The sequence below is a fragment of the Nelusetta ayraudi genome, unplaced genomic scaffold, assembly GCF_046127955.1.
Source record: "Nelusetta ayraudi isolate G7.1 ecotype Tasmania unplaced genomic scaffold, CSIRO-AGI_Nayr_v1 ptg000168l, whole genome shotgun sequence".
Classification (NCBI taxonomy): Eukaryota; Metazoa; Chordata; class Actinopteri; order Tetraodontiformes; family Monacanthidae; genus Nelusetta; species Nelusetta ayraudi.
Window position 1 is genome coordinate 2,134,616 of NW_027466218.1, and position 26,346 is coordinate 2,160,961.

At 46.7% G+C, this 26,346-nt stretch overlaps 1 protein-coding gene and 1 long non-coding RNA gene across 29 annotated transcripts in view; one reads left to right on the forward strand and one right to left on the reverse strand.

Annotated features, from left to right (window-relative positions):
• Positions 1 to 4,390: 4,390 nt before the first annotated feature.
• cast (calpastatin) overlaps positions 4,391 to 26,346 on the forward strand; it is a 29,330-nt gene continuing 7,374 nt past the window's right edge. For 3 of the 28 annotated variants that reach the window (XM_076014431.1, XM_076014434.1, XM_076014439.1), the window contains exons 1-12: positions 4,394 to 4,642; positions 6,177 to 6,257; positions 21,467 to 21,535; positions 22,973 to 23,107; positions 23,644 to 23,772; positions 24,268 to 24,399; positions 24,589 to 24,633; positions 24,718 to 24,816; positions 24,954 to 25,034; positions 25,235 to 25,273; positions 25,983 to 26,060; positions 26,222 to 26,293. In XM_076014431.1, coding sequence (XP_075870546.1) covers positions 4,586 to 4,642; positions 6,177 to 6,257; positions 21,467 to 21,535; positions 22,973 to 23,107; positions 23,644 to 23,772; positions 24,268 to 24,399; positions 24,589 to 24,633; positions 24,718 to 24,816; positions 24,954 to 25,034; positions 25,235 to 25,273; positions 25,983 to 26,060; positions 26,222 to 26,293 — 1,017 coding nt within the window. In that variant the 5' untranslated portion in view covers positions 4,394 to 4,585. Of the gene's footprint in view, positions 4,643 to 5,013; positions 5,313 to 6,176; positions 6,258 to 11,220; positions 11,394 to 15,871; positions 16,531 to 18,333; positions 18,385 to 21,466; positions 21,536 to 22,972; positions 23,108 to 23,643; positions 23,773 to 24,267; positions 24,400 to 24,588; positions 24,634 to 24,717; positions 24,817 to 24,953; positions 25,035 to 25,234; positions 25,274 to 25,982; positions 26,061 to 26,221; positions 26,294 to 26,346 lie in introns of those variants that run through there. The other 25 variants (XM_076014460.1, XM_076014435.1, XM_076014456.1 and 22 more) reach the window with 25 other exon arrangements.
• LOC142880488 (uncharacterized) lies at positions 21,427 to 22,977 on the reverse strand. The gene is made up of 2 exons (XR_012925448.1): positions 22,877 to 22,977; positions 21,427 to 21,586 (listed from the first exon to the last, which is right to left on the reverse strand). It is a non-coding gene; the product is annotated as an uncharacterized LOC142880488 (long non-coding RNA).

The window sequence follows — 26,346 nt, forward strand, 5'->3', positions numbered from 1 at the left end:
AGAGGTTTCTCTAGTTTTTGGTCTCACCACTTGTGGATGTTGTACCTTTTCAGTGGAAACTTCCCCGTGTGGATTTTGAGCAGCGCCCTTTCTGTAGTACGAGCTCATTCCATCAGATTGAAGAGATTTTTTGGAGCTGTCTCTGGCTTGCATAGACTCCAACACACTGATTTTTGCATTTGCTGCGGCGAGTTCAGTTTCCAGCTCCAATTGTTCCTGTCTCCTCTTCAATAGCTCCTGTTGCGCTTCAAGCTCGTGTTTTTTATCCAAGGCCGCAACTCTCTCCATGATGGCTGCTCTTTTGGCACGAATACGAATATGCGATGATGTTCCGGATGAACCTGACCATGACGTAGCCTTTGATTTTGGGGCATTAGAAACGCTGTCATCTGGTCCAATGTCATCACAGTTTACATCACCTGGTTGCTTGTCGTTATCCACCATAGTGAATGAAGTCATCTGCTGTCCATCTCCAATACTTGACTGTTTGACTTCACACAACCATAGTTGCACATCCTGTCCAAAAGCACTCAATTCAGCAATCTTATATTTAAGCCACTGCACTTGTTTAGCATATTCATTGTCAGGTAGCAAACCTTCAAGTGAATTCTGACATGCATTTGCTTCGTCACAAAGTCTGTTCAGTTCATGCAAATGGCCTTTTACTTTATTAGCATTTTCATTTGATTGCATGAGCTCTTTCATTATTTCCATTGTTTTTTTTGCCTGTTTGCACTTCAAGTTTCTTGTTTTTTGGGTGTTGAATAAAAACATCTCCCAACCCTTGGCAGTTAGTTTGATAACCCTTTTTTCCTTTACAGGGCCCGTCACATTTTCCATTGCGACATTTTGCTTTTCAGCATCACCATCTTGTCGCTGAACAACAGGATCAATGTTAGACGTGACGTTTTCATCCATTGCTTATATTCAACTTTGGCGTTACATTTACAGACTTCAATCCTTCGGATGTGCAAGTGCGACATTCCCAATGAATGACGCTTCATTGAGTGGGCGTGACAGATTAATGTTCATTGACGCTGCGTGCGTTCCATTTGTTTGCACAACAGCGTTCGAACGATCGTCATGCGCCAGTTTTAGACAATTAAAGCGCGGCTATTTCCCTGTGAAATGTCGCGCTTTGCTCTTGGTGAATTGTTGAGTTTCAGTTCGACGCGCCCAAGCGTGCTTGTGATAAACAAAAATTCTGGAGGATGCGGCGATCCACTGTTCAGATTGTTTATTTGCAATCCAAACACAAAAAACAAAAACGGTCTTACCGCGACAGCGGACAATGCGGCACAGGTTGCTTGCAAACTCACAGATCGACAAAGTAATCCAACAATCATCAAAAAATGAGAAATCCAAAGAGTGCTTGAAAAGCGGTCTAAAACTGTTTGGCTGCATTCAACTCAAGAGACCTGCCGGCCCCGTTAACCACCCTAATATAGTGCAGGTGCTGCAGTCACCTGCCTATGGTGATGTGGGGGCGTGGTCCTTAGCGCAACCAATACTAAGAAAATACTAAATAAATAAAACAATTACTTTTGTGTCCATAATTAACACATTAAGCCACAGTACCAATAAATCAGAAATAAGGAAAGAAAATAACTATTTTGGCTCCAACACTATGACTACGCAGCTCCCTCCTTGCTCACCGTGGGTCCATACAAAAAAAGCCAATACACACGCTCACTCTGTCAATTGAGGTCAGAGGTCAGACCGTGCGTCACCAGCTAATTATTATTTCCAGGAGAATCCTGGCCTTTAGCTCCAAGATGACGCAAAGCTTCTTGCGTGTCAGCAGACTCAGCTGAACAGAGCCAACGAGGCGTGGAAGATGAATGACTTTGAGGTGCACCTGCTGCTAATTCTACAGTACAATTGTGTTTTGGTAATGCAAACCGTTGTTTTCTTGGATGACACTTCTCATCACGCTTTCTCATACTGTCTCGTCTGTCCCTGCTCTCCAACCCACCTGCTCCTGTGGGATTCTTTCCATTCATTCAGCCTGACCTGACAACCTGGCCACACCCCCTCATCAGTTCAACCACTATCACCAGCTGCTCCCACAGGTGCTCATCGTCTCCAACTGAGCCACTGTATGAAACGCTCAATGGACTCGCTACTGTAACGCTGTCTTGCTTCTTCTTCTTCTACTGCGCTGGCGAGACACGAATGCACTGCGTTGTAATTGTGGTGCATGGGAGTAAAATGAAGGGGTTTCTGTTTGTTGTATTGTTTGTTCACTTGCGTCCGCTGTGCATTGTGGTCAATTTATAGTGCATGGAATACAGTAGAACCATAGAATGCAAACACAGATAAATGAGGAACACGTTTCCATTGTTCGCTCCTTTTGTCTTTGCTGCCTTACCGTGTCGTCGTGCCTCCTGGCCTTGGTCTGCTCGCCGCTGACAGGTGTTCTGCTGCTTCCTGCTCTGCTGCCAGTACACCTGCTGCTGATCCAACCCAGTCCATTTTTCGAAACGGAGAAGGCTCTTTGGGTTAAAGGTCTTTGAGAAAACCGTGAAAAGTCCAGTAACAAGTCCTGTAACGTGAAAAGACTTTGCAAACCTGGAGGACTGAGCACCTGCCGACATGCCAGTGCAACAATGCAACACTCTGCTCACTGCTGCCCCTACTGGAATTTAGCGCTCAAGACTGTTTCCTTCACTGATTAAGCTGTTGGCCTGTTGTCTGGCAGGAGACTGAGTTGGACTCGTGTCAGTCATCTTCACCCTCCTATGACCTTTCCACCACTCGTGAGGACTGTCTAACTGTCTCTCTCAGTCTCATTGGCTTTTTCCTGCAGAACACTGGTTTGTTTTGAGCTGCATTTGGTTCCATTCCATAACTGCGATGCAGAGGGAACAAATATACTACTCATACACATACAGCACATTTAAAAACAACCAAGGTGGACATTAATACAAATATGGGAAAACACAAATATATATATATCTATATGTATATATATATATATATATATATGTATATATATATATATATATATATATATATATATATATATATATATATATATTTATATATATATATATATATATACAAATATATGAAGATGTATCACAGCTCACAGCTCAGACAGGCAAATCAGCAAACTGAATTATCAGCAAACTACTGAAGTTTGGCAAAGCCTGGCCAAACAAAACCAATGAAAGGAGCAAATGTCATCAGGATGTAACGTCCATATTGGCATCACTGGGGCGCCTGTTTGTGTGTGTGTGTGTGTGTGTGTGTGTGTGTGTGTGTGTGTGTGTGTGTGTGAGTGAGTGTGAGTGTGAGTGTGTGTGTGTTAGGGGGGCGGCTGCACTGACAGGCTCTTGGCTGAAAAGTGGTAGCGCTCAGGCCGTTATCAGGAAGCCTAAAGGTCGGATGAGCTTTAGGCTTATCGCCCTTGAGATGAGATACCTCTAAAGGCCATTGGGGCGGTCGACAAAACTGGACTTTGCCGACGTCTTAGAAACCTGCAGGTCTCAGTTCACTCACCCCATGTCAGCACTCATAGCGGAGATGGGTGACATGTTTTCTTTTATTTTTTGTCTCACTCACACAGTATTTTTCCCCTTTGCTGTTTGTTGATATTTGTCAAGATGTAAAATAAGTTTAAGCTCTCTTCCCTCAAGACACTGCATGAACTGACCTGAGTTACAGCTTATGGTGCTCTGATGTGTGAAATATGGCTTATCTGACATATATGTATATTCTGTTCAGCTTTTTCTTTGCATTTTAATGCAACAAAAAAAATCCCCCAAAATTCCAGACAAATCCACAGATAAGAAAGTGTCATCGTTTTCTTTATGGCTCTGAAAGGCACACTTAGGAGTAATAATTTTACTCATGCAAAGGACCTTAATACTTCCATCACTGTGTATCGCGTGAGTGTGACTTGAACGCATCTTTAACAGCTGCTCCACTCAGCCGGAGTCAACGCTGCTGGTAATACTCGCACTGAATCCGCACCACTAGAGGGCAGCATGTGGCAAAATAAAGGCAGCGAGCCACTGAGAGGAAAAGGCTCCCCGGCTGTAGTGAGTCACTTCTTCCTTCCTTGCAGTGCGGGGTGTGTCTCCCAAAGAAAAGGAGCAACTTGTGAGCTCCTCCTGCACCAAACCAAATGTCGTTTGTGGAATGACAACAATAAAACAAAACAAAGCAAAGCAAAACAACAACAACAACAACAACAACAACAACAACAACAACAAAAAGCTGCAATCAGCAGCAGCAGCAGCAGAACACAGGGAACTTGTATATTTAACACAACATCCTGTTCATACCAAACCTGTTTTCTCTCAGCGTTTGGACCAGCAGAGGCGAACGTGCACAAGCTCAAGCTGAGTTCTTAAAGACACACGCACACGCAGTTATTACTCACAGACCGTGGCATAATTTGACAGCCATTTTGATCAGTCCACAAAAAGTTTTCCTTCCCTGAGCGGGAGGGGCAACTTTCTTCTCCTTCTTCCAACTTCTCTTCTCTGGAGGACAAATCAGAAGCTCTGAAGATTCATACCAAAGGTTGGACCCAACAGTCCGCAGAGGGAAACAAACTGTTTGAAATAAATAAAAGATGCCGCACAAGAAGAGGAGCCACGGGCACCACAAACAGCACAAGGAGGAGAAGGAAGTAAGTTTTGAATTAAATATCTCATCGCGCGAAAGAATAAAACTAACCTGGGGTGAAATGCATTTGTGTGTTTGTGTTCTCTTTCCTCACGCACTTCCTGGAACCTTTTTTCCCGTGAGCAACTCTGGCTGGGTTTTCCTGCACGTCGCAGTGTTTTATTTTTATTTTTATTTAAAAAAAAACGCATTGATTGTTGCCATTGATGTTGCGCATCATCGGCCGCTCCATACGTCAGCTGTTTGCCTTGAAGGGCAGGGAAGCTGAGGCCATGGTCCCCGCGGCACGTGCGCGCGCGAATTGATGGAGCGTGTGTGTTTGAGTCAGTCACAGCTCGATGAATCTGTGCGCGCGAGGAGGAGGAGGAAGAGGAAGACGGGAGTGGGACTAGAGTGCGGTTTAAAACGAAACCACAGCGGAATCATTGTCACCTGAGTCATGAAAAGAAGCAGAGACTGATTTTTTTTTTTTTTCTTTTGGTGTGTGCGCGCGCGCGCGATCATTATCTGATCCGTGTGTAAGTGTGTGCGTGCGTGTGCGTGTGCGTGGGGAGTGGCACCTCCGTGGCGAGACAATAAGAAAGGGCTTGTGCATTACACCGGAGACGAGTAGAAGAAGCGCGTCGGCGCAGCGTCGAGACCTCATGGCGTACGCAGCGTTGTGGATGTCGCGCGTGAGTAACTACACGCGCAGCCTTTCTCTCCTCCGGCATTCTTTTCTTCCCAGACTGGAGGTCTGCTGAGTGAACTTCATGGCAGCAGAGGGAGAGGCAGCCTGTGGTGCGCCGCTACTGCCCTTTCCTCTGCTGCCGCTGCTTTTTATTTTGACTGCAACAAACTCGCAGAGCTAGATTAAAAAAAGAAAAAAGAAAAAAAGAAAAAAAAGTTGGCATCGCCTGCCAATGATAGGATGCGAAAAGAAATAAGTTGTTGTGTGATGGCTCAACTCTTACTCTGCGGAGTGTTTGTACACTTGGGCGTGTGCGCCTGTGCAAACCGACTCCTACAGTTGGCACTGCGGTTGCACCTTGTTGTCAGTGGTGGCTAACTACTCCAGCTATCGGGTGTTGAGCTGCTCTGTCCTCACCGTCATTATCAGTTGCTAGTAATGAGCCACTTTACACATTTTAGCTCCCCCCCATCAGTTTTATTCTTCCTTTAAATGTAAAACCAATGTAAATTCATTCAGAATGACAGTTTAACCATTTTTGTTGCATAAGTCTTCCATAATAATCTAAAAAAAAAAAAAAAAAAAAAAGCAGCACAAAAACCTTCATGGTCATGATAAAAAACAAACAAACACTCATTTTCCGCTGCAGATGTGCAATGAATAGGCCTCAGGATGAAACAATAGCTTGAACCAATGCATCCTGTGCAGGCCTTCCACTGAGTACGTTGCCTTATCTCTTTCATCGCTCTAAAGGCCTTCCAATAACAAGTTGTTACCGGTGCTTGTGTGGGTGTGTGTGTGTGTGTGTGTGTGTGTGTGTGTGTGTGTGTGTGTGTGTGTGTGTGTGTGTGTGTGTGTGTGCTTGTAGCAGGGGAAACAATCCCAACCGGAGCACCATGAACCCAGACCCTCAGTCTTCTACACTGCTGCTGTCTCCTGCCATGGCCAGGTACCGACTCCTCTCCTCCTCCTCCTCCTCCTCCTCCTCCTCCTGTCTCATACATACTGAAAATACAGAAGATGTGAGTCACTTTGTTTATGTTTCTGTCAGATTTTTTGTTTGTTTATAAAATCCAGAGCAAGAAGTGCAGGCTTTGTGTTGCGACTCCAAGGTCCAGCGTGTCACATTTAAAAGCGATCTAACGAGAATATGTAGGCATGTTTATATAATAATAATAATAATAATAATGATAATAATAATAAACTTTTATTTGTACAGCGCTAAATCACAACCAAAGGCGTCTCAAAGCGCTTTATAAAATCAGAGAGAACCAACCGGGCATTCATTATATGTGGCATTCATTTTTATGATTTCATTTGCCAATAATGAGCATTCAAATATGTCACACTGGTTTCAGGAACGTGCAACATCGAGTGCTACATCAGGCAACGGGGTTTAAAATTGATGGATTTTTTTTCCTGCTAGGTTTTACACAATAATTTTAAAACGCTTCATTTCAAAAACCCAGTCTTTGCCTGTCGGATCTATAAACTCCTCTAACCTGCATGACCGGGCCCTGCAGCCTGCGGTCAGGTGCGGCATGCAGCATCCACTACATGTAGGAACTGGTTTGTGTTTGTCTCCCTCTGCTGAACGCAGAGACGTGTGTCAGGGTTGTGTGAAATATTGCCACTTTTGACAATGGCGGCGCCTCACTGTGCAGATGAGGAGGCGCACCAGCGGACATTCCTGCTCTTCTATGGCGTAACTCCGGTGATCCGATTACTGAGGAAATAATGTCAACCCTGTCTTTTACCGTTTCTCCTGAAATGTCATGACAACCTTTTACCGTCATCACTAAGAAAGACTTTAAACCAGGCGTTGGCAAGCTATGGCCCGTTGAGCTTTTTAATCCAGCCCGACGGACTTGAAAAAATTATTTTAATAATAACTAAATAAAAAGTAGCTGTATTTCAATTTTTTCAGTGTTTTAAGAATGGTTTGAATAAAGAGCTAAATAACATGGGGCTTCAAACACTTATTTTCTCCTAATACTTTTGTTCATTTTAATTGACATTAAATCACATGTTTTCTACTCATCCCATGATATATTTTTTCCTCCTATGAGATGGGTCATCAAAACACTCCATCCTTCTGCTGCTGCTCTGACCCCTCTGTCACATTTTAGAACCCATTGTGGCCCACCAGTCAAAAAGTTTGACCACTTCTGCTTTAAACACTTCTGATTTTTAGCTCTTGTCAAACCTCGTTTAACTGTGCTGGATCATCTGCGGACGTCTCTGGAGATGTAACAGGGTGTGAGACCCTGCATGTGTGACCCCCGATGAGGTGGCGATGGTAAAAGTGTGTGTGCACACCGAGGAGGTCTGACCCTCGTAAAGAACGCCTGGTTAAAAAAAGATGTGCCAGCAGTGTCGTTTTACTTCCTGCTTGTTATTCACAACACGGCTGCCTCAAAGGTCCCGTATTCAACTAGATTCAATTTGCCTTTGCGTATTTGTGGTCAACTCACAAGTGACATAAGACCACCTTTCACATCTTTCGCTAGTTCCACTTTTAAAAAGACACAGTTCTAGGCCTGTTAGTGGTGTCACAAAGGGCAGGGATAGCTTCCCCCGTAGCCAAATGTTGACTCCGCCCTCTGAGACCGTCTCTCCCTTGGAGAACCAGTGGAAGGTCTTATAAAAAAAATTAGCAGGGGAAAATAGGAGGATAAATACACTATTTTTCAAAGATTTGCAGAGTTTTCAAAAGAAAACAGGGGCGAAATAAAATGGGACCTTTAAATAAGTCACTCCAGTTAAAAAAAAACAGTCGAGTCAACCTGGTGCCCGATATATGACTCAGGCTTTTTGGAAGTTGGCTGTTTAATAGGTCTGATCAAGTTCCCATGGTGCACCAGCAATTTTCTCTTGTTTTTTTATAAGGCTGAGAACATTGGCAAAGGTGTGACAAGGGTGTGTGCTTCACCGCAGGGGAATGTGCCAAAACCTTAGCATGCATGTTTGCACTCATGCTGCTCACACCCAACTTGTGCATAGAAGCCTTTTTTTTAAAAAATTGTTTTAACGTCACAAGTAGCTGTAAAACAAAAGATTTGCAGAGCAAACTGGTATGACTTCATTCCAGTAATGCCTGAGTCCTGCTGTGATGGGCTAGAGGGGAGTTAAGACAGATGGTTCCATGTGCTGTGGAGACTGGAGAGCCCTTTGAAATGTTTAGCAGTAGTTTGAAAATACAGATTCAAGTCACTGGAATCAGAGACGAGAAGTGGTGGCTGGTTTGTCAGAAAGTGAAAAATCCACTTTACCAGTGTTTCCTGACATTAATCTGTGTCTCGATCGTGATATCGAACGTTTCAGAAATTTCCTTCCTTTGCTTCTTTGACTTGATCCACTTTTCAGTGTGTTGTCATGGATAAAGAGAATTGTGGAAAGCTCTTGATTGTGATGTCACTAAGGGCAAGGTTACATTTTGCAAGGCTAGCAACCATCTGAGACACCACCTTGTTGTTTCCATTCCGGACATTCGTTTTAGCATGAAGTTGCAAATGCAGGGCTTATTATGCTGCGTTCAGGAAATCCACAGAAGTTGTGCAACTGCAGTTGTCACAACATTTTTAGTGTAATTATATGTGGGGCCCCAAATTATATTGATAAGCATCAATGAGAAAGAGCAGCGCTGCCTTTTTGGCCGTGTTTCCCAAACAAAACACGATTTTCTCGCCAGGTGAGTCCAAGGGTGAATTCAATCCAATTCCTCCCTTAACCCTCAATCTCAACCCTCAATCTCAAAAATGCGCGCTCCCGCGAAGTCTCCGGCACCACCCTTGGGAGTAAGGGCTACCCAGTAAGCATTGCGTATTTTCGCCATCTTCGAAGACATCTTCGAAAAAGATGGCGACGAAAAAAGCGAGCTACAAATGGAGAAGTATTTTCTTAGTTAATAAAGATATAAATATTACGAAACCATTTTATTGTCTTAGTTTAAGACTTTTTTTTTTATGGATTATTGACATCGTTGTTGCGTAACATTTTTTTTTTCTTTTTACTTTACGATGTTTGTCAGCCGGACCGGCGGTCCCGGCTTCACGTTACTTGGGGCGTGTTCTCACAGCCTCGCCGCGCCTCGCCTCGCCATGGTTCGATTGTGTTCTCATTGGCCCCCGGATCACGAGACCGTGGGCGGAGTCGACGCGGTAAAGCGGGACAATGTTTTCGACTGCATTATTTCTGTGCAATACACAACAGCGCAGCCATGGACAAGTCATTAAAAGAAAAAAGCGAAAGGCTCGGCTGTCCAAGCCGCAGAGCTGATCCCATCGGTGTGATTCACTCAAAGTCTGCATTGTCTGCACCGCCCCACCTCTCAGTGCACAGAGGGATGTCTGATACGCCCTGTTCAGAGGTGAGCGAGATTCCTCAGGGCTATCAGTGAAGAGGCACTTTGCACTCTGCCCAGCGCCAGATGAGTTGAAAACAATAGAGGGCGGTGATGTAACATGCCACAGCACCACCGTTTTGTGCATTGTTGCCAAAGTGTCGGCGGATCCGCCTACTCTGCTGTTAAAAGTTTTGCAATCAGTACAAATGGACTCGATGTGAAGCTTGCAGCAGCATAAACACTTTTCACATTTGTATTGTCTATATGCACTCTGCCTGTGCAGCTGTGGGTGGTCCTCAGTGGGCCTGGAACCTCCCACTTTGAACATGGTCACAGTCGTCCTGTCAGCCGTTTTAAAGGCATTTATTTTTGTATTGTGGGCTATGGGAAAAATGCTTTTTGGTCCCATGGCATTTTTTCTGCTGCAGTACCTCAAGTGGCCACTGGGAAAGATCGGCGCGCCGTCATATTGCCAGTCCAGTATCCAGTTCTTATGATACATCCATGGGTCCCACCCAATCAGAAGTCTTCATTCTATTTTTCAGGCTACATGCCTGCTCGCTAGGTAAACACCAGACACGTTGCTGCACTTCCCGCTTCTGTTCCTTCCTGACCTCATCATCGACAACTGTTTGATTCATTTGCAACGTCTTTTAACAAGCTACCGTCACACTCACCGTGGCTCGTCTACACAAACCGTCTTGTGTGTCTGATCGCAATCGGTCACGTAGCAGAGTGACGGTGCGCAGCTACAGCAACCGTTTCCTCCAAGCTGTGAGCGTGTGTGTGTTGTTAATATCAAATGGAAGTGATTTTACATTACTTAGGTGCCAATACAGCCCAGTTATGACCAGTATCGCTTGACCTACATCTGCCAGCTTCATGCTAGGAGGAGACATAGAAGAAGAAATTCACAACAATGATTTTATGGCAAGTTTTTGATTTATTTAAAACGTTTTAATCTTCGGATAACCGACTCCACACTGTTATTTCTGACCGCACTGTGATGAAATCCTTAGATCCTAAGATCACAGACCATGTGACCAAGTGTTGGCTCAGTTTGTATTGTTTTTTTCAGTCTTACCAAGGTCCATGTCAAGGTTTGACACAGATTCCAGATAAAAAAAAAAAAAAACGACCTGGGCAGTGCACAAACTGTTTGGTTTTTATGGCTGCGTGCGATTATGAAGCATCGGTGTGTGCGTGTGTGCGTGTGTGGGTGTGCTTGCGTGCCTGTGTGTGTTCAGAGTCTGTGTTTCACCACATCTGGGTGTGTGCACGCCCAGATGTATTTCTCTCAAATTTCTGCACATAAACTGAAGGAATTCCTAGACACTGAACGCTTTGGGAAGAACACAAAAGTTGTTTTTACAAAACAGCTGATGCGTGTGCACGTGTGAGAAGCTGCTCACATGTGGCGCAATGTCAGGTGTGTGTGGGCTCTTTATAGCCCTGGGATTTTACAGCTCCAACATCTGAGCCCATCCTCCTCTGCTCTCTGACCACACCCACCTCCTCCCAGTCCCTCCCCCTCTCTCCCCGTTCCCTTTCCCTGGGTGTCAGAGGTACGCTGCGAGCCGACCGAGGCTGACGGACACACACATACACACACGCCCACACACACACACACACACACGCACACGTTTGGAGCTACTCTCAGCCAACATGGGCCAGATTCTGAGCTGGATCCGCGGCCCGCGGGAGGAGCCGGCCCTGCACAATGTGTCCGTGGAGCAGCAGGTGTGTGACACTGTGTTCTTGTGTGCGGTTGCGTGTGCCATATTGCCGGTGTCGCTGCTTTGTTGATGTGACTTTTTGCGCATGTCTTCAAGGGCTGTGCTGCATGTTTCAGCTGTAGGAAGCAGGACAAAAAGTGTCTTGGCTTTGCTCCAAGTCTGCTCCCTTCCTGTCGCTCTCGCTCCTCGCTGGAATGTGAAGCTGCCGGTCAGCCTCCAAGCTCGCGGCTCAAAGTTTGTGTTTTGGAGCTGGGCAACATTAAACATTGCCAGCACAGGGCCTGCCTTGTCTGGAGCCTGTTGAACGCAACCCAAAGGGGAGACGCAGAAAGACTCCTGTCTGGGTTTTCTTGCTCTTAGTTAAAAGAAATATCCGTAAGCGCTGCCCTTGGTGTTTTGCAGGACGGCCTGGAATTTCCTGCAGCATCGTCGAAAGGGCAGTTGGCTGGCAGCAGTTGCGTTTTATATTTTTTGGTTTCATTTTGTCTCAGAAACTCAGAAACGCTCGTAAAGTCGGTCCTGCGCAACCTCAGAGAGTCTGCACCAGCTGTCCTGACGTCAGGACTCTGTTATCAGGGCTGTGGCCGTTTGCTCTCGCTCACAGTTGTGTATTCAAGGCGACCGCTCAGATTCAGCCCAACACTGTGTTACTGTGTCGGAGTTTCTGTCCTGAGTGTGTTGGGGATGATATTTTTCCCCATCGTTGGGCTGCAGCTTTTTTCCCCTGAGCCGTTTCAATCTGCTCTGGTCTGACGGGACGGCAGTGACAGGAAGCAGCCACTTGGGGAGATGCATCAGAGAAGAATGTTTAAAAATAACACAAACACAAACACACACAGACACAAACACAAACACACTCACAGACACACCACCTAGAACATGAGCTGTGAAGCAAGAGCCGCTGCACAGGTTGTTTTCTTTGCATTCGACATCAGTGTTGTTATTTGCCACTTAGCTCCATCTAATCGTATTTTTTTCCTGCTTCCTGCCAGTAGGTGTCTCTCTATGCGGCACAGCGGTGGTTTGTGTTGCGATGATTATGTCACAGTTCAGATAGCGTCGACTATCCAGCGTTGTCACTCCAGATTTGATGCAATTGTGGACACTATAATAAACCCATACTTTGCTGAATCGTTTTTGTGCAAACAACGCAGCAACAGACAACGAATGACAGTCAGACAGTCTAGACAGGCAGAAGTAGTTCAGCCGCATTGATGTGAAGCCTCGGCCTCGCTGCAACCGACCCCGAGGCCGAGTTCCAGAAATAGACCGAGAGTTCACAGCATGCCACATAAATCCACATGCATTTCAGGTGACATCCAGCGCGGCTCCACGCCGTCTTTTCACTTCCTCCTAAATATCTGTCAAACAGTTTGTGTTGGTCGGCAATCGGCAAAAATTGCTCCTCAACAGTCAGCAGTCAGATTTCTCGCTTCCGATACACTCGTGTGCAATGTCGCTCTCAGTTATTTCTCACGTCAGCTGTGTGACAAGCCGTTCAGGGGGTTTTTCAGGCTCGCCGCCCCCTGGGGAATGTGATTCGGCACGACGACGGGGCGTTTACGAGCCTGAGAGCGAGCGGGCTGGTACAATGGTTTTGATTAGAGAGGATCAGTAATGAAGAGCCGACAGCCATCTGCTCACATGTAATGTGAAAGAATGTATGAAATGCGAGGCGTACCCCGAGGTAAACGCACGAGAGGGGGCGTCGATGCAGGCTACAGTCTCTCTTACACGTCGTCAGTCATGGCTCCCTGACTAGTCCCCCACACACATAGATGTACACACACAAATAGAGAGAGAGAGAGAGAGAGAGAGAGAGAGAGAGAGAAGGGAATTTCAGGGAGTTTATCGGTCAGGACACCTTTACTGTACTGATTACAGCTGTGCCTGACCTGGAGGCCTCTGAGGTGCCTCACTCGGCTGGCTAATCATTCACAAGCATAGATCACGTCTGGAAAAGTTACAGAGTCCAACTATTCTTTCACTTTGCTTTGCTCTGACAGTGTGATCAGTGTCCATTGTCATTCCCTTTATTGAGGGGTTGTGCAAAAAAAATAGAGATGAAAGTAAAATAAAAGCAAGTAACTAAGTAAGTATGTAAATAAATAAATACATAAAGTAGCCGCCACCCATAACCCTCCATTCAGACAAAACATGCAGTGTCTGGCTGCCGTGACATCATGGAACCAGCGACTCTCATTGTTCTCTGTCCTGCTCAAACCTGCCACTCTACTGTGTTCATTCCAAAACACCCGAGAGGATTATTCAGTTGCATTTCAACTCTCACCTTGCTAGTGCTAAAAAAAACAAACCAAAACACCGCAGCAGTGAATTGGAGACAAACTACAGCAAACTACGGCTGTGACAGCGACAGCAGCAGCTCCTTCAGCCTCAACAAGAGTCTGACGTTCCTTGTGAGCTGCTGGACGAGGGCTTGGTCCGCCGCTGCGGGGAATCTCCTTGTTTGTGTATGTGCCTGATTGGCCAGACAGGAGCTGGTTGCGGGTTGCAATAGGTCAGTAGGTCAACGGTCTGAAGTTGCAGAGCCCAGGGAGGATTGGAGGCTGCGCTTTAATGAGCTGCTGTGAACCTGGTACAGGCAGTAACTTCACTTCACTGTTAGAATTAAAACAAAGTGGTGTCCCGGCCAACTGAGACATAATTAAGTTTTAAAAGTAGAAAAAAAAAACCCAGCTTTATAGATCTACAAAGAATAAGCATTTTTAGCCTGCTGTTTATAGCCACCCACTAAATCACTGATTTGTAGCTGCCCTAACCTTCTGACCCCTGGTGGACCTTCTGAATGTTTGGAACGGGTAAAGCAAGATGGCCCTGGGGTTTTGTCCAATAGCCAAGGGGAGGTATATTTGCCCTTTATGACATCACAAAGTGTTTATGTCCAGAACACTGCACACCTTGTAAACATGTGGTGAATGGACTCTTCTCATTTCTGGGGAGTTCACTGACAGCCTGAAGAGAAAACTCTGGTGAACTGAACCTTTAAAGGTTTTTAGCTGCATGCAGTCTTTGCTGTGATGTGATTCAAACATTTGCAGCCTTTAGAACTTCAAGGCAAAGAATCTCCTTCCTTCTCCACCATCGCTCCTCCCCAGCTGAGACAGAGATTAGAATTCTTCAGAACTGTATCTGCTGCAGTTTCCCCCCACAGACCCAGTTTAAGAAACTCCTCCCACACAGACTTTTGCCCTCAGCTCCTCACAAACTGGAGTTCAGACCACACCACCGGGCGCCACCCACCACATTTTTAGCCGTGCACCTCCAATTTGTTGGGAGCCTCTGGGTGGGCGGGTCCTCCATCTGCTCCAGCTCGTTAGCTGTCGAATGTCAACAAAGATAAGTTTTTCCAGGGGCGACCGGGGAAAGTGTGAGGACAGCAGAGGCACACGTTGTTGTGGTTCTGCAGAGACCGCAACAAGTCGCCTCTGTTCTGCAATCTGAACCAAACAACAAAAAATAGGCATAGAAGAAGAAGAAGAGCGTGCTGGTTTGATTGGACAGTTATTTGCAACAGTCCCAGAAATCTCTGGGGAGGGATGAGGGATGAGGTAAGCAGGTCTGTCCTTTTACACGTGTTAATGATTCCAGCTCATTTATCTGAACTTTTATCAGTGGGTTTTTAACAACACTACCAAAGACAGATAAACAGTCTGAAGTTTTCCTTTTTTAAAATACAAAGATAAAATGTATGAAGCATAAAAAAAAATCAACAAAAGAAACATTGGCTGTTCGGATTGTTTTTATAGAAGAAATGCAAAGCTGACTTCCAAAAAATGCAGTAGAGACAGAACAAGTGCTGGACACACAGCACACATGCAGTACGTCCATTAACCATGTAACAACAGACCAATACAGAAGTCTCTCTCTCTCCCTCTCTCTCTCTCTCTCGTTCTTTCCTTTTCTCTGTCTCTCTCTTACACACACACACACACAACACTTTCAGATGACTCACACAATCCACCCCTCTTTTGTAAACTTTTCAGGGCGCTGCCAGTGTTTGGACACCAGGGGGTGCTGTTCCCCCGAGTCATCTTCCTTCAGAGGGGTTTTGTTTTAGAGTTTTCAGACACTTCTCCTTGATAAGCAGCCAGCCTGGTGTTCTAGTTACCATAGACACATCAGTGCAGTGTGAGTGTTTGCACGCTGTTCTTTGTTTTCATTTCTCTCTAAAAAAAAATAAAATCTTACACAACCTCTGGCTGCTGTCCAGTGTTTCCTGCCGGGTTACTTCGTTCCTGGGCTGCGGAAGGCCAAGACATGCCTGGAACTCAGCTGATGATCTTATTGGTTGCCCTGACACGCCCCATAACTCCCCCCTCCACTCTCTCTCTCTCTCTCTCTATGTGTCTTTACTCTTTGGTATGATTTTTGTCTGTGAATCGGTTTGAAACTTCATGTGATTTCTCTGCACTTCCCCCTCCCCCACACATAGTCTTCTTCCCCCCCCCCCAACAAACACACATATATTCACAGTGTGCGTCTGTGAGTGTTGTTCGAGCGCCTTTGGATTCCTAAGCAGTGAGTCGACTCGGTCACACCCAGACTGCTCTGCTGCTGCAAAACCACCTCCTCCTCCTGCTGATCCTCCCTCTCTTTCTTCTCCTTCTTCTTCTTTTTCTTCTTCTTCTACTTCTTCTTGTCCCTCCCACTGCAGCTCTTCCCTTTTGCACTCTCCTTGGCCACCACGCCTGTTATCAAACTGCAACATCCACTGATCACAAAGCCTGACGCCACCCAGCCCTAAAAGTTCTTTCTCTCTGTACCTCTGCTGGAAGGCAAAGTAAAAGTGGGCGGGGCCTCTGCCTGCGCTGCCGACCAATGTGACTGAGCCTGCTCGGCTGCCTTGTGACGGGGCGGAGCCAGAGCGGCTCCGACACGTTGTTGTGGCACTTCCATTTTGGGCGGAGCACCAAGTTTTTGCCCTGCTGGGCGTGTGTCCCTGTGTGTATATGTGTTTACGTGTGTGCATATGTGTGTGTGAGTGAGTGTGTGTTTTGGCCTTTTTGGCAAGCCGTGTGTGCCCTGGCATTACAGTGTGGAGTTGGGGAAACTAAGGTGAACCTGTCCAGGCGCTGCAGCATATATAGAGGCTTTTACACTCTCCAGCAAGCTGATGGTACGTACCCTGGCATCGTTTTCTCCTCTCTGGCTCACACTTTTGTCGGTGTTTGTGGGTGGAAGCACTTCCTGTTTTGGCTGATACCTGTCAAAATGCTCAAATGCTGTCGAGGTCGTTGCCACTCGTGGTGGGCGGCCAGTGGTTTTCTCAGCATAAGTGCCACGGTGGGGCAGTTTGCCATGTGTTAAGACGCTCCGTATTGATCGGGTTCCTGTAAAGTTGTGATAGGATCTAGAGGTGGTTGTGCGACTCTGCTTCACGAGGCCCATGACTGGTTGTCAGTGAGTTTGCAGCCACGGCAGGGCTTCAAAACAAACAAGAGCTGTTCAGTGTGACTCTGCGTTCTGGGATCCGTCACCGAGGACTGAAAATAACTGTGAGGCGTTTGCCAGCATGTCGCCAATATCAGGACTGAAAAGCCTGAAAGTGCTGAAGCTCAGCAAACAACCTGATGAGAAATGAAGAACAACCACAGAGAACTGAGTTGTATTCCTACTGTGCAGAACTGAACACCGGAAGAAAGAGAGATACACATACAGTATGCAAAATCTTTTCCTTCATTTGTTGCTTTGATGTGACAACAAAGTGGGTCACAGCCCAGATTGCCTTTTATAGAGGGATTGGTTTATATTGGGTTATAAAAGCACATCACTCCCTCAGTTACTCCTCTGTCTGTCTGCTCTTTAATTCCTCCCCCTGGCGATGACATTCATACAGACCAGTGCAGGATCCTCTTTGGGAAGCTTCCACTTCCATTCTGATTGTTTGCAGTGCCGGGGTTGTTTGCCCCAGGCTGGACATGTCGCTATTTTCCAGGTCGCTAACAGCACTTAGCAGCAGTACCCAGAGAGAGAGCAGCTGAATCCAGCCATCTTCATTTTTGTCTGTGGTTTGTCGGGTGGGGCCTGAGATTAGTCATCAGTCCTCATCACAAGCCGAAGCTGCTGCTCCTGTTGCTGCTGTCATCACACTCGTTTTGTCCGACCTGGATATGTAGCCTGAGTCACACGAGTCGCTGCATCACCAGGCGCTGCATCCAACAGGAAGACGTGTGACAGGAAAAGGAGAAAAGGCTTTGGCACTTCCTCTGTTGTGTGTTTGACATTAAAGCCCAATGAAAGCGTGTGTAAAGACACTTTACTGCTTCAACGTTGCTTCTATTTGGGCCCACTTTGATTCAGGCGTCAGTCGGCGACACAGAACCACCCCGATGTGGGCATCGCTGTTGTCGTCCTCACTGACTGGGCGTCCTCGCATTAAATAAAGGCTGCAGGGCATGTCCATTTTGTTTATGGGTTGTGGGGGGTGCAGTTATTCATGTCAGTTTTGAACTAGTGTGACCACTGTTTTACGCTGACGGCATCTTTCTGGTTTTCCCATAACACAGCACATCATGGTCAGTAGCAACAACAGATAAGTGCAGGTCAAAATATTTTTATGAGAAAATCTTCAATTATATTGCCGAGTTGTCTGTTGCCAGGGCAACTGTTTATTTTGTTGCCAGTTTGTGGCCTCTTTTACCGCACTTAAGTCACAAAACTACTGAAAAGTAACGATCAGTGCGCACTTCTAACACATTTCTTTTACTTTAAAAGACCGGCATCGCACTCGCACTGCACCAATCCGAGCATGTGTGAGTTTGTGTGTGTGCCTGTCACATGATCGGCCTCCGAGCGGCTGACCCTCCAGCGCAGCCTGTTCTGGGTTTGTTGCTCTGTGTTGAGTGTCTTGACAATGATGTTGGGTCTCTGGAGTCAGAACACTCGAGTCTTCTAACAACCTCCGTGTGTCCCTCAATGAACAGATACACGGCAGCTACCGGCCCCTCCCTTTACCCCGACAAAACTTCTACCAGGTACAGATGTATGGAATGCTTATTGTCTGCGCAAGAAGCTTTTTCTTGTCGTGAACCAGCTCGGCAAAGTTACCGGTTTAGCTCACATAGCACAACGTCCTCGGAGCTTCAGATGATTGTGTCAGACTTTGAGGGGTCACCATCACAACGTTTGATTCCCTGCATGACAGATGTCCTGCGATTGTTACTTTGGCCCAAACTGTTTGGTGCAGCAGCTTCACTGTCTTTTGAGGTCAGTCGATGGTGACTTCTCTTCGGGCACGGCAGTTTGAAATCTCTTGAAATTGACTTTTGTTTTGGAAAACACCCAAAATAATTAGTATAATTTCCTTGAATTCACTCAACCAACATTACAAAAACATGTTTCTCCCTCCTGCCAGTGAACTCCCAGCATCCGAAAAGTCCATCCTCTTCCCTCTTACGCATGTATATAGCTGGCATTACAACAGTAACTGACCCATTTAAGGTTTTCACCCAAAATGGGACCTTGCAGTGGCCAAACGATACACAGTAGAAAGAAAGAAAAGGAAAAATATATCTGCCATCAGGCCTCAAGACGTTAGTTTCTTATTTCTGCGGATGGACAGATCCAGCAACGACAACGATGTGGACAAACCTTGAATCCCTCAGACGTCTTTGCGACCTATTGATGATTTTTGTCATTATGAGGCCTCGTTGACAGCAGGACTCACTGAGTAAAACACTCCCAGTTTTGAATACAGTGCAGCGTCTGCCCTATTGGGGAGGTGATGGAACCGGTTTGTTGGCCGTTGTTTGGACTGTCTAACCTGTCTTTTCCAACAGCGCTGGGGTTCTCCGCCCTGCTCCGTGCAGGTGGATGCAACAGAAACAGATGGAGGGCACAGTTTTCACCTCACTGGTGGTGACACACGGTCGCACAAAGATACTGATGCAGCTTTAACATTCAACTGAGGTTTGGGGTTCGGTCATTTGGCAAAATGACCCAAAGAGAAGAAAGAAAATCCGTCTCTGCAACTTTCTGTTTCTGTCGAATACTGTGTTCACCTGTTTAGTGTAAATGATGCTGCGTCTATGAAGGTCTGTGTACAGTATGAATAGATCTATAATGAATATGCAGTGCAGACGAGTCAGATTCGGAGCTGCACCAGGTAGTTCCTTCCTTTCTTCTTCATATCTGATTTTGGCCACGATGCTGTCATGAAACTTTCCACTTTCAGATGAAACCACTGAAATGGAAAGAAAAACCATTGCGTTCTGGTGCCAGTTCTTGATATGGCAGCTGTTCCTGCAGATCAGCGGCAGGGTGATATCATCTCACTCCTGGCAGTGGAGTCCTCCTCAGTGCTACTGTGTGTGAAGTGTATTGACCCAGGATGTTGCCAAACAACTGTTTTTCCTTGTCACATGCACCGATGTTTCCGCAACGACGGCCCGACTCGGCTACAAACTACTACAAACTACTGCCTCATAGACCAAATTATCAGTTTGAAGGGCTCTATGAGTAAAGGCTGTATGAAATGTCCCTTCCTTATTGCCTTATTAGTCTGTTTGCTGCCTGCTTGGCTCACTTTTAGAGGAAATGACCTCAGCCTCGCTGAACTGTCTAACCTCCACACACTCATATCAGCCCATCTCGCTGCCGCTCTGGCTGGTTAACCCACCCGGCTCGGCTGAGATGGGCGGCTGCTCAGTAATCACTGGTTGACGAGGCTCTGAGTCCTGTGGGCTGACAGGCTCGGTCAGATGAGGCAGCTCTGTGAGAACTTCATGTCTCTGACTGTGAGCTGGTCGTCAGCAGGGCGGAGGCTCAGCCTGACAGTGCTGGCTGGGCTGGGCTGCATACCAGGCAGGGCTGGCCCGCCGGTTGCACACTGAGGGCCTCCGGAGAACACACTGGCTTTTAAAATCACTTTGGCTATTATGATGTTTGTTTATTTTAAGAATTAGGAAAATTCATTTATTTCTATGGGGTATTCCAGACCTCTGTTTATTGCCACCATTCAAGAAACACCTGGGTTTTGTCCTGGTCTCCTGATTGGACCTGGTTTACAGTGGGTGGGACCAGCCCCAGGGTGGGTTGGAGGTGTGGCCACAGCCCTGGAAGATGGTTATGTGCCCTTTCTGACATCACACAGGGCCACTTTTCCAGAACTTTCAGCGCACACTTTTGTTGTTGTTATGAATTTAGTCTTTAATTGGATTTTTTAGGTAGATTTAACAGTATTTCATCATAGTAAAAGTGTTTCCTTTTCTTTTCTTTTTTTAGTGAATCTGGGTTTGATGAAGGTTTGATTCCTGTCTGTTCTTGGCTCTCTTCTGTCTGAACTTGCACGGTGTCACAGATATTTGCTTATTGCATCACATGCACCTGAGATATTTCGCAGTCAACCACCGTCACTCAAACAACCTCATTGTTAAAAGTGTTTTTGGAATTATGCAACCTTTTACACCTTGTACACAGTCTCATGCCCCGGTCAGAATTCCACATGAACATGTTGTTTTTCAAGTTTGAGAAGTTTGAGTTTGAGAATTGTTGCTGTGTTTTTAAGATTTAAGATGCTTCTCTGTTAAAAAAAAAAAGAAATCCCTTGCTCACAACTCTGTTCAGGTTTGAGTCTAATTTTTCAACTTAAAAATACCCTGACACATCCTGCACTTGTCCTTTTGTAAACAAACATTGACTTTTCAACACAGATTCAGCACCAATGAGGCTCTTGATGCTTCGGCCGTGTGCTCAATTCAAAAGATTCAAGATTATTTCTGTCCCACTCTGTGTTCTGAACCCGCTTGCTAGCTGTGTATAACCATCCTGAAGGCTCCGACTGTTGTCAGGTCCCATAGAAACCCTAAGAAATAACCGCTGTCAGACAGCAGTCACGCCCTTCAGGCTGGAATGTGGCGCTTGAGTCACCTGCCGACGCTGGAACTGCACGTCAGCGCCGCAATTATCACGTTCTCGCACTCCTTCATGCGTCCGTCGCCAAGTGTTTGTGTTTGTCTGCAAATGATTAAAAAAGGTTTTAAGAAAAAAACAATACAAAACACCTTCTAAACATTCCCGTTGTTGTTTCTCTCCCCTGTCTGTTCTCTCTGTCTCCAGTCGCAGCCGAGCCAGGCCACACCCAAACCGGCGGCTCAGGCCTCCGCTGCCACGCCTGCACAGTTTGAGGTATCACACGTTCACCTCCAGTATCTTCTCGCCTCCATCTTCTTCTCCTGCCTGGAGTGGGAGGAAAAACACATTTCACCATTGCCTGTGTTCTATCGGCACATTGTCCATTTATCTGCACACTTTCTCTCCCCGTGCAAGTCTTGAACTTGTGTGAGGTGTTTTTTACGCTCGGCCAAGGGTCAACATCCAGTTTGTCTGTTGGGGGTAGGAGGGCAGTTTAACCCTTTAACGATGCCTCTGAACAATGAACAAAGCTCTGTGGGAGTTTGCTACACTTCTGCTTAAGATGTTTTTTGTTTTGTTTTTAAAGGCCATTTTCAGTAATGATTTTGCTCGCGTCGAGGCAGAAAATTTAGGTGCTTTTTTGGGGGGGATTTTTTTTTTTTTTTTTTTTTCCCGTTGTTGCACCTGTTGCTAAGAAAGCAGTTGATACATTGGTACATTAAAAAGAACTTTTGCGTTAAAATGGGCGTTCAAAGTTTGTTTCTGAGGACTAGAACAGTGTCTGCACCCAGATTTGGTGTCCAGTGACACCAGACTTTCCTGCGAGTCTGCACCCTCCCAGCGTGTTTCCTCTGTAAAACCCCATCAAAGTGTCTTCATTTGGCCTTCAATGAGCAAGCAAGCCAGCAAGTGAGCTTCCGTCTATTCTGTTGGCAAGGAAATACCTGGCATTACATCTGAACCTTTGACTGTGTGCGTGCGAAATGTAGGCGACTCATCGGGACGTAAAATAGATTTCAGGATGTTTTGAGACCCACGGAGATGTTTACACGCTGAGCCATTAATTCTGAGAAAAACGAGCCGCTCTCGTTTGCAGCTGACGTGTGTGGCCCTTCTCGTACCTCCTGCTTGACTTGGCCAAGTGCAGCTGCTCATGTTTCACCGGCACAGAGAGAGCTCCACACCTATTTTTACCTCCTTCCATCCCCAACTCGGATCGGCGCTCAAGCGATTTGACTCTCAGCTCCTCAACCGGCAGAGATAAATGATGCCGTCTATGTTTGTTCTTATCTAAGGCTGCTGCCCGTGCCACGAACCATCCTGTCATGTGATCGGGATGTTACCTCAAAAAAAAACAAAACAGACCCAATCTGGTCGGCTAAGAGTTATGCAACTGCTTTCGTCTCTCTGATTTATGATGCAAGATGTTAAAAGCAGAAATAACATCAGACTGTCCAAGAGCAACACCAGTGTCAGGAGTTTGGAGTGCAAACAGGAGGGGAGGAATAAAATCAGAAGCACAATGCAGCTGAGTGATGTCAGCAGGTGTTAATATTGTCAGACAGTAATGTTATACTGCAGTGCTATGATAATATTATATTGTGATGCAAATACCTTGATATCAGATTAACAGCAGGTCAGGGTATCTGCATTAAAGGGTCTCAGTGAGGTATTGATGACTCGGGGGTGATTCTGGTGCGTTTGCATTAGAAATCCGGATCAGGATCCCGCATGGCTGCAAAGCCTCTGGCGGTCGGCACGTCAACAGCAGGTGGCGCCACAGCGGGAAGAGGAGGCGGCTCAGTGTTGACGGCTGGAAAAGTGACACCTAAAGCCACAGCAGAGGTCAGACTTGCTCCGCTGGTGTCGGAGGGAACTTCTGGCTGTCTGGTTGTGACGTTAACACGAGTCACGGCTCACTGTCACGTCTTCGTCTTCTTCTTCTTCGTCTTCTTCTTCTTCTTCTTCTCCTCTGTGTGTGCACCGTCTCCACAGCTCAGTCTTTGCACCACAGTCACCCCCCCGAGCACTTCCTGTTCCTGCTGACGATGAACTTTCATCACCTCCACAGTCACCAGTAACCTCTCGGTACTGCTTCCTTTCGACACTTAATACCATGTCGGCGGGTCACACTGCGGGCCACTTCTATGTGCACAATAATAATAATAATAATGATGATCATTTTGATCAATACCAATTGAAAGAGTGTTTCCCACAGTGGCCCCTTGAGCAAATTGCTTATTATAATGTTGACCCCTGTTCTTCCTCTCTTTCATTCCCAAAGCTGATCTGATCACCAGCATTTTTTTAAAATGGTTTTCCCTTCCCTTGTTTTTAAGTGCCGCAGTGTTTTGGAATAACAAGTTGCTGTTTGTTCGTAGGCTTCGTCTGTTTCTCAAGTCAGAGCTCCGGCTGAAGCTCCTCCTCCAGCTGCTGCTGCTGCTGCTGCTGCTGCTGCTGCAGGCACGACAGCATCCAGTGCTGTGAACGTACCTAAAGATGCAGCCAAGGTAGAATCAGCTGCTGGAGGAACTTCTCAGCTCCCTCGTGGCAACCTTCTCTTTCTTACTTCATGCTGTACACACCTCAGGTGGTGCTCGGTCCTCAACCTGAGACCTTTCCGCTTCCCACAGTGGACCTCGCTCATGTTCCAGGCACTTTGCTGCCTTGGTGCCCTCACATTTCTTCGTCTCTGGTGCTGAAGGACCTCTGAAGTCCTCCTCGACCCCCTTTTTCACAGCTTGTTGGCACTTGCATTGAGTTAAAACTTTTCCACTTGCGACTTAGCACATCATCAAACTGAGTCACCCAGTGAATCTCTGGTTCGTCTCCGTCCTGCGGTTTCATCACCTCACAGTCACTGGCACGTCTTTTGCTTTTTAATCTCTCGTTGGATTTGGTCGGTGCCTTTCTCTGCAACGCTCGCTTCCTCGCCCTCCTTTGTTCAGTCGGTCTCCGGGGGTTCGTTCGTCTGCTCGGCTTACGATGGACTGGTTGTGTTTTAGAGCGCAGCGGCCGTCCCCCAACAAGCTTCTGCGTCCAAAATCGATCCTGCCAAAGCGGCGAAGCCGAGCGCTGCGGCTGGGAAAGTGTCTGTGCAGGGGAAGACAGATGCCCCTAAGCCAACACAGACAAAGGTAGACGGCTATTCATCCTGGAACCGAGTCACGCTGCCCTTGTGCCTTTCTTTCTAAAACACTCATGGACTTAAATATTTTCATGCAATTTGGCGGGAAGCACTACTTCATTGATTTGCAGTTATTTTTTGTGTCACAACTTGGTGCAAAGCACTTTTGTTCCCCTTGCTGATTCTGGATGTGTTGCAGGTGCAGGTGGAGGTTCCTGCTGCAGCGTCTCGAGGAACCAGTCAGGTAAAGACCAAACTGCCGCTCTGCTGTGTAGCGGCCAAACAAAAGTTGTCTCTAGCAGCGTGTTGAGTTGCGTTGCGTGTCCAGGCGCCTGCGCTGGATCCGTTCGATGCTCTGGCCGACTCCCTGCCCTCGGCTGCTCCCGTCGCACCACAGCCCGCCTACACTGGAGCCGAGGTCAAAGAGGTAAATCACAGCCGTGTGCCCCGTTAAAGGCTGAGCGGGTGTGTGTGTGTGTGTGTGTGTGTGTGTGTGTGTGTGTGTGTGTGTGTGTGTGTGTGTGTGTGTGTGTGTGTGTAATTGTTTGTATCGCATCTTTGCAGCTCAGCGTTACTGCTGAGAAGGGACAGAAATGTGGGGAACGAGACGCCACGCTGCCTCCGGGATACAGATTTGAGGATATGGTCAGTTGGAATTATTTAATAATTTGTTGTAGGTTGTCAATATTTCGGCAAACGCCAATAATCCAGTGCGAGGTCCAGGACTCAGGCTTCTTGAAACGGGTGATTATGATGCCGCTGTGGGCTTCCTGGAAGAGATTTCTGCATTAATCCTGCCTGTTGTGTTGTGTTTTTGTTTGTGTGTTTGCTTTTTACCCCTGCAGCCTCGTGTTCCTGCAGACGTGAAACCCAAAGACACTCCTGTAAGTGACTTTCATACTAGAATCAGTGATGTCACGGCGAGACTTCCTCCTCCATACTCTTTCTATTATGTGTGTGTGTGGTGGTGGTGGTGGTGGTGGTGGTGGGGGGGGGGGTTGTTCATGATTTCAGTCGACGGGCATTGCTTCACTGTGCAGGAACCAACTTGTGTGTCCGTCCACCAAACACACAAGTGTGCGCACAAGGACATGAGCGCACAGTGCCCGCCCACAGTGCCGCCCAGTGTGTTTGCTCACCCCGGAACACACCCACACTTAGCATCATGGTTCACACCCACACACACACACTCGCTCCTCTCTGCCTGCTGTGTCACTAACTGGCGCCGTGGCTACTTCCACACTTTCCTCCCCTGTGAGTTTCACAGTTTGTCTCAAATGGCTGATTTATTTCGATCGGAGCAGTTCTCTATTTTATCTTTGACGCGAGTCTTTGCAGGAGAGATAGTTTGGTGTCTCCATTCTGGAATGTGAAGGGTGTGTCTGTTCTTTTCCCGCACTGTTGGTACACGCAGTCTGCTTCGCATTTATCTGCCTCTTTTTTTGTTTGTTTGCTCTAACTGGGTCAGACATGCCATCTAGTGGAAGGTTTTGCAGAATTCTCAGCAGACCCCCTTTTATTGTTGACGCTGTGATTGTGTGTGTGTGTGTGTGTGTGTTTTAATGGCTGCCCTGTGCGGTTTTTGTTTTTCAGAAACCACTCAGCACAGACGAGGCTCTGGATTCTCTCTCCGCTGGTTTCATGACCTCCACTTCTCCAGCCAAGCCAGAGGTCAGACTCCTCACACATGTAGCGCTCCGCTGCTAGTCCCTCCCTCACATTGCATCCACTGTACAAAGCCAACAGACTCACACCGTGCAGTTAGCTTCTTGCAGACAGTGTTGGAAACAAACAAACTACACCTGTCTTGTCTTTAATGGGGGAACGTGCAGAAGAAGGACAACGTCGGCAGTGTCACCGCTTCATCTGCTGCTCCTGCTAATTTTGCACCACCTCCTGCAAAGGTAAAATGTAATCTCCTGAAGCTTGACGTGCCATTGTAGTCACTTCTGGCTGG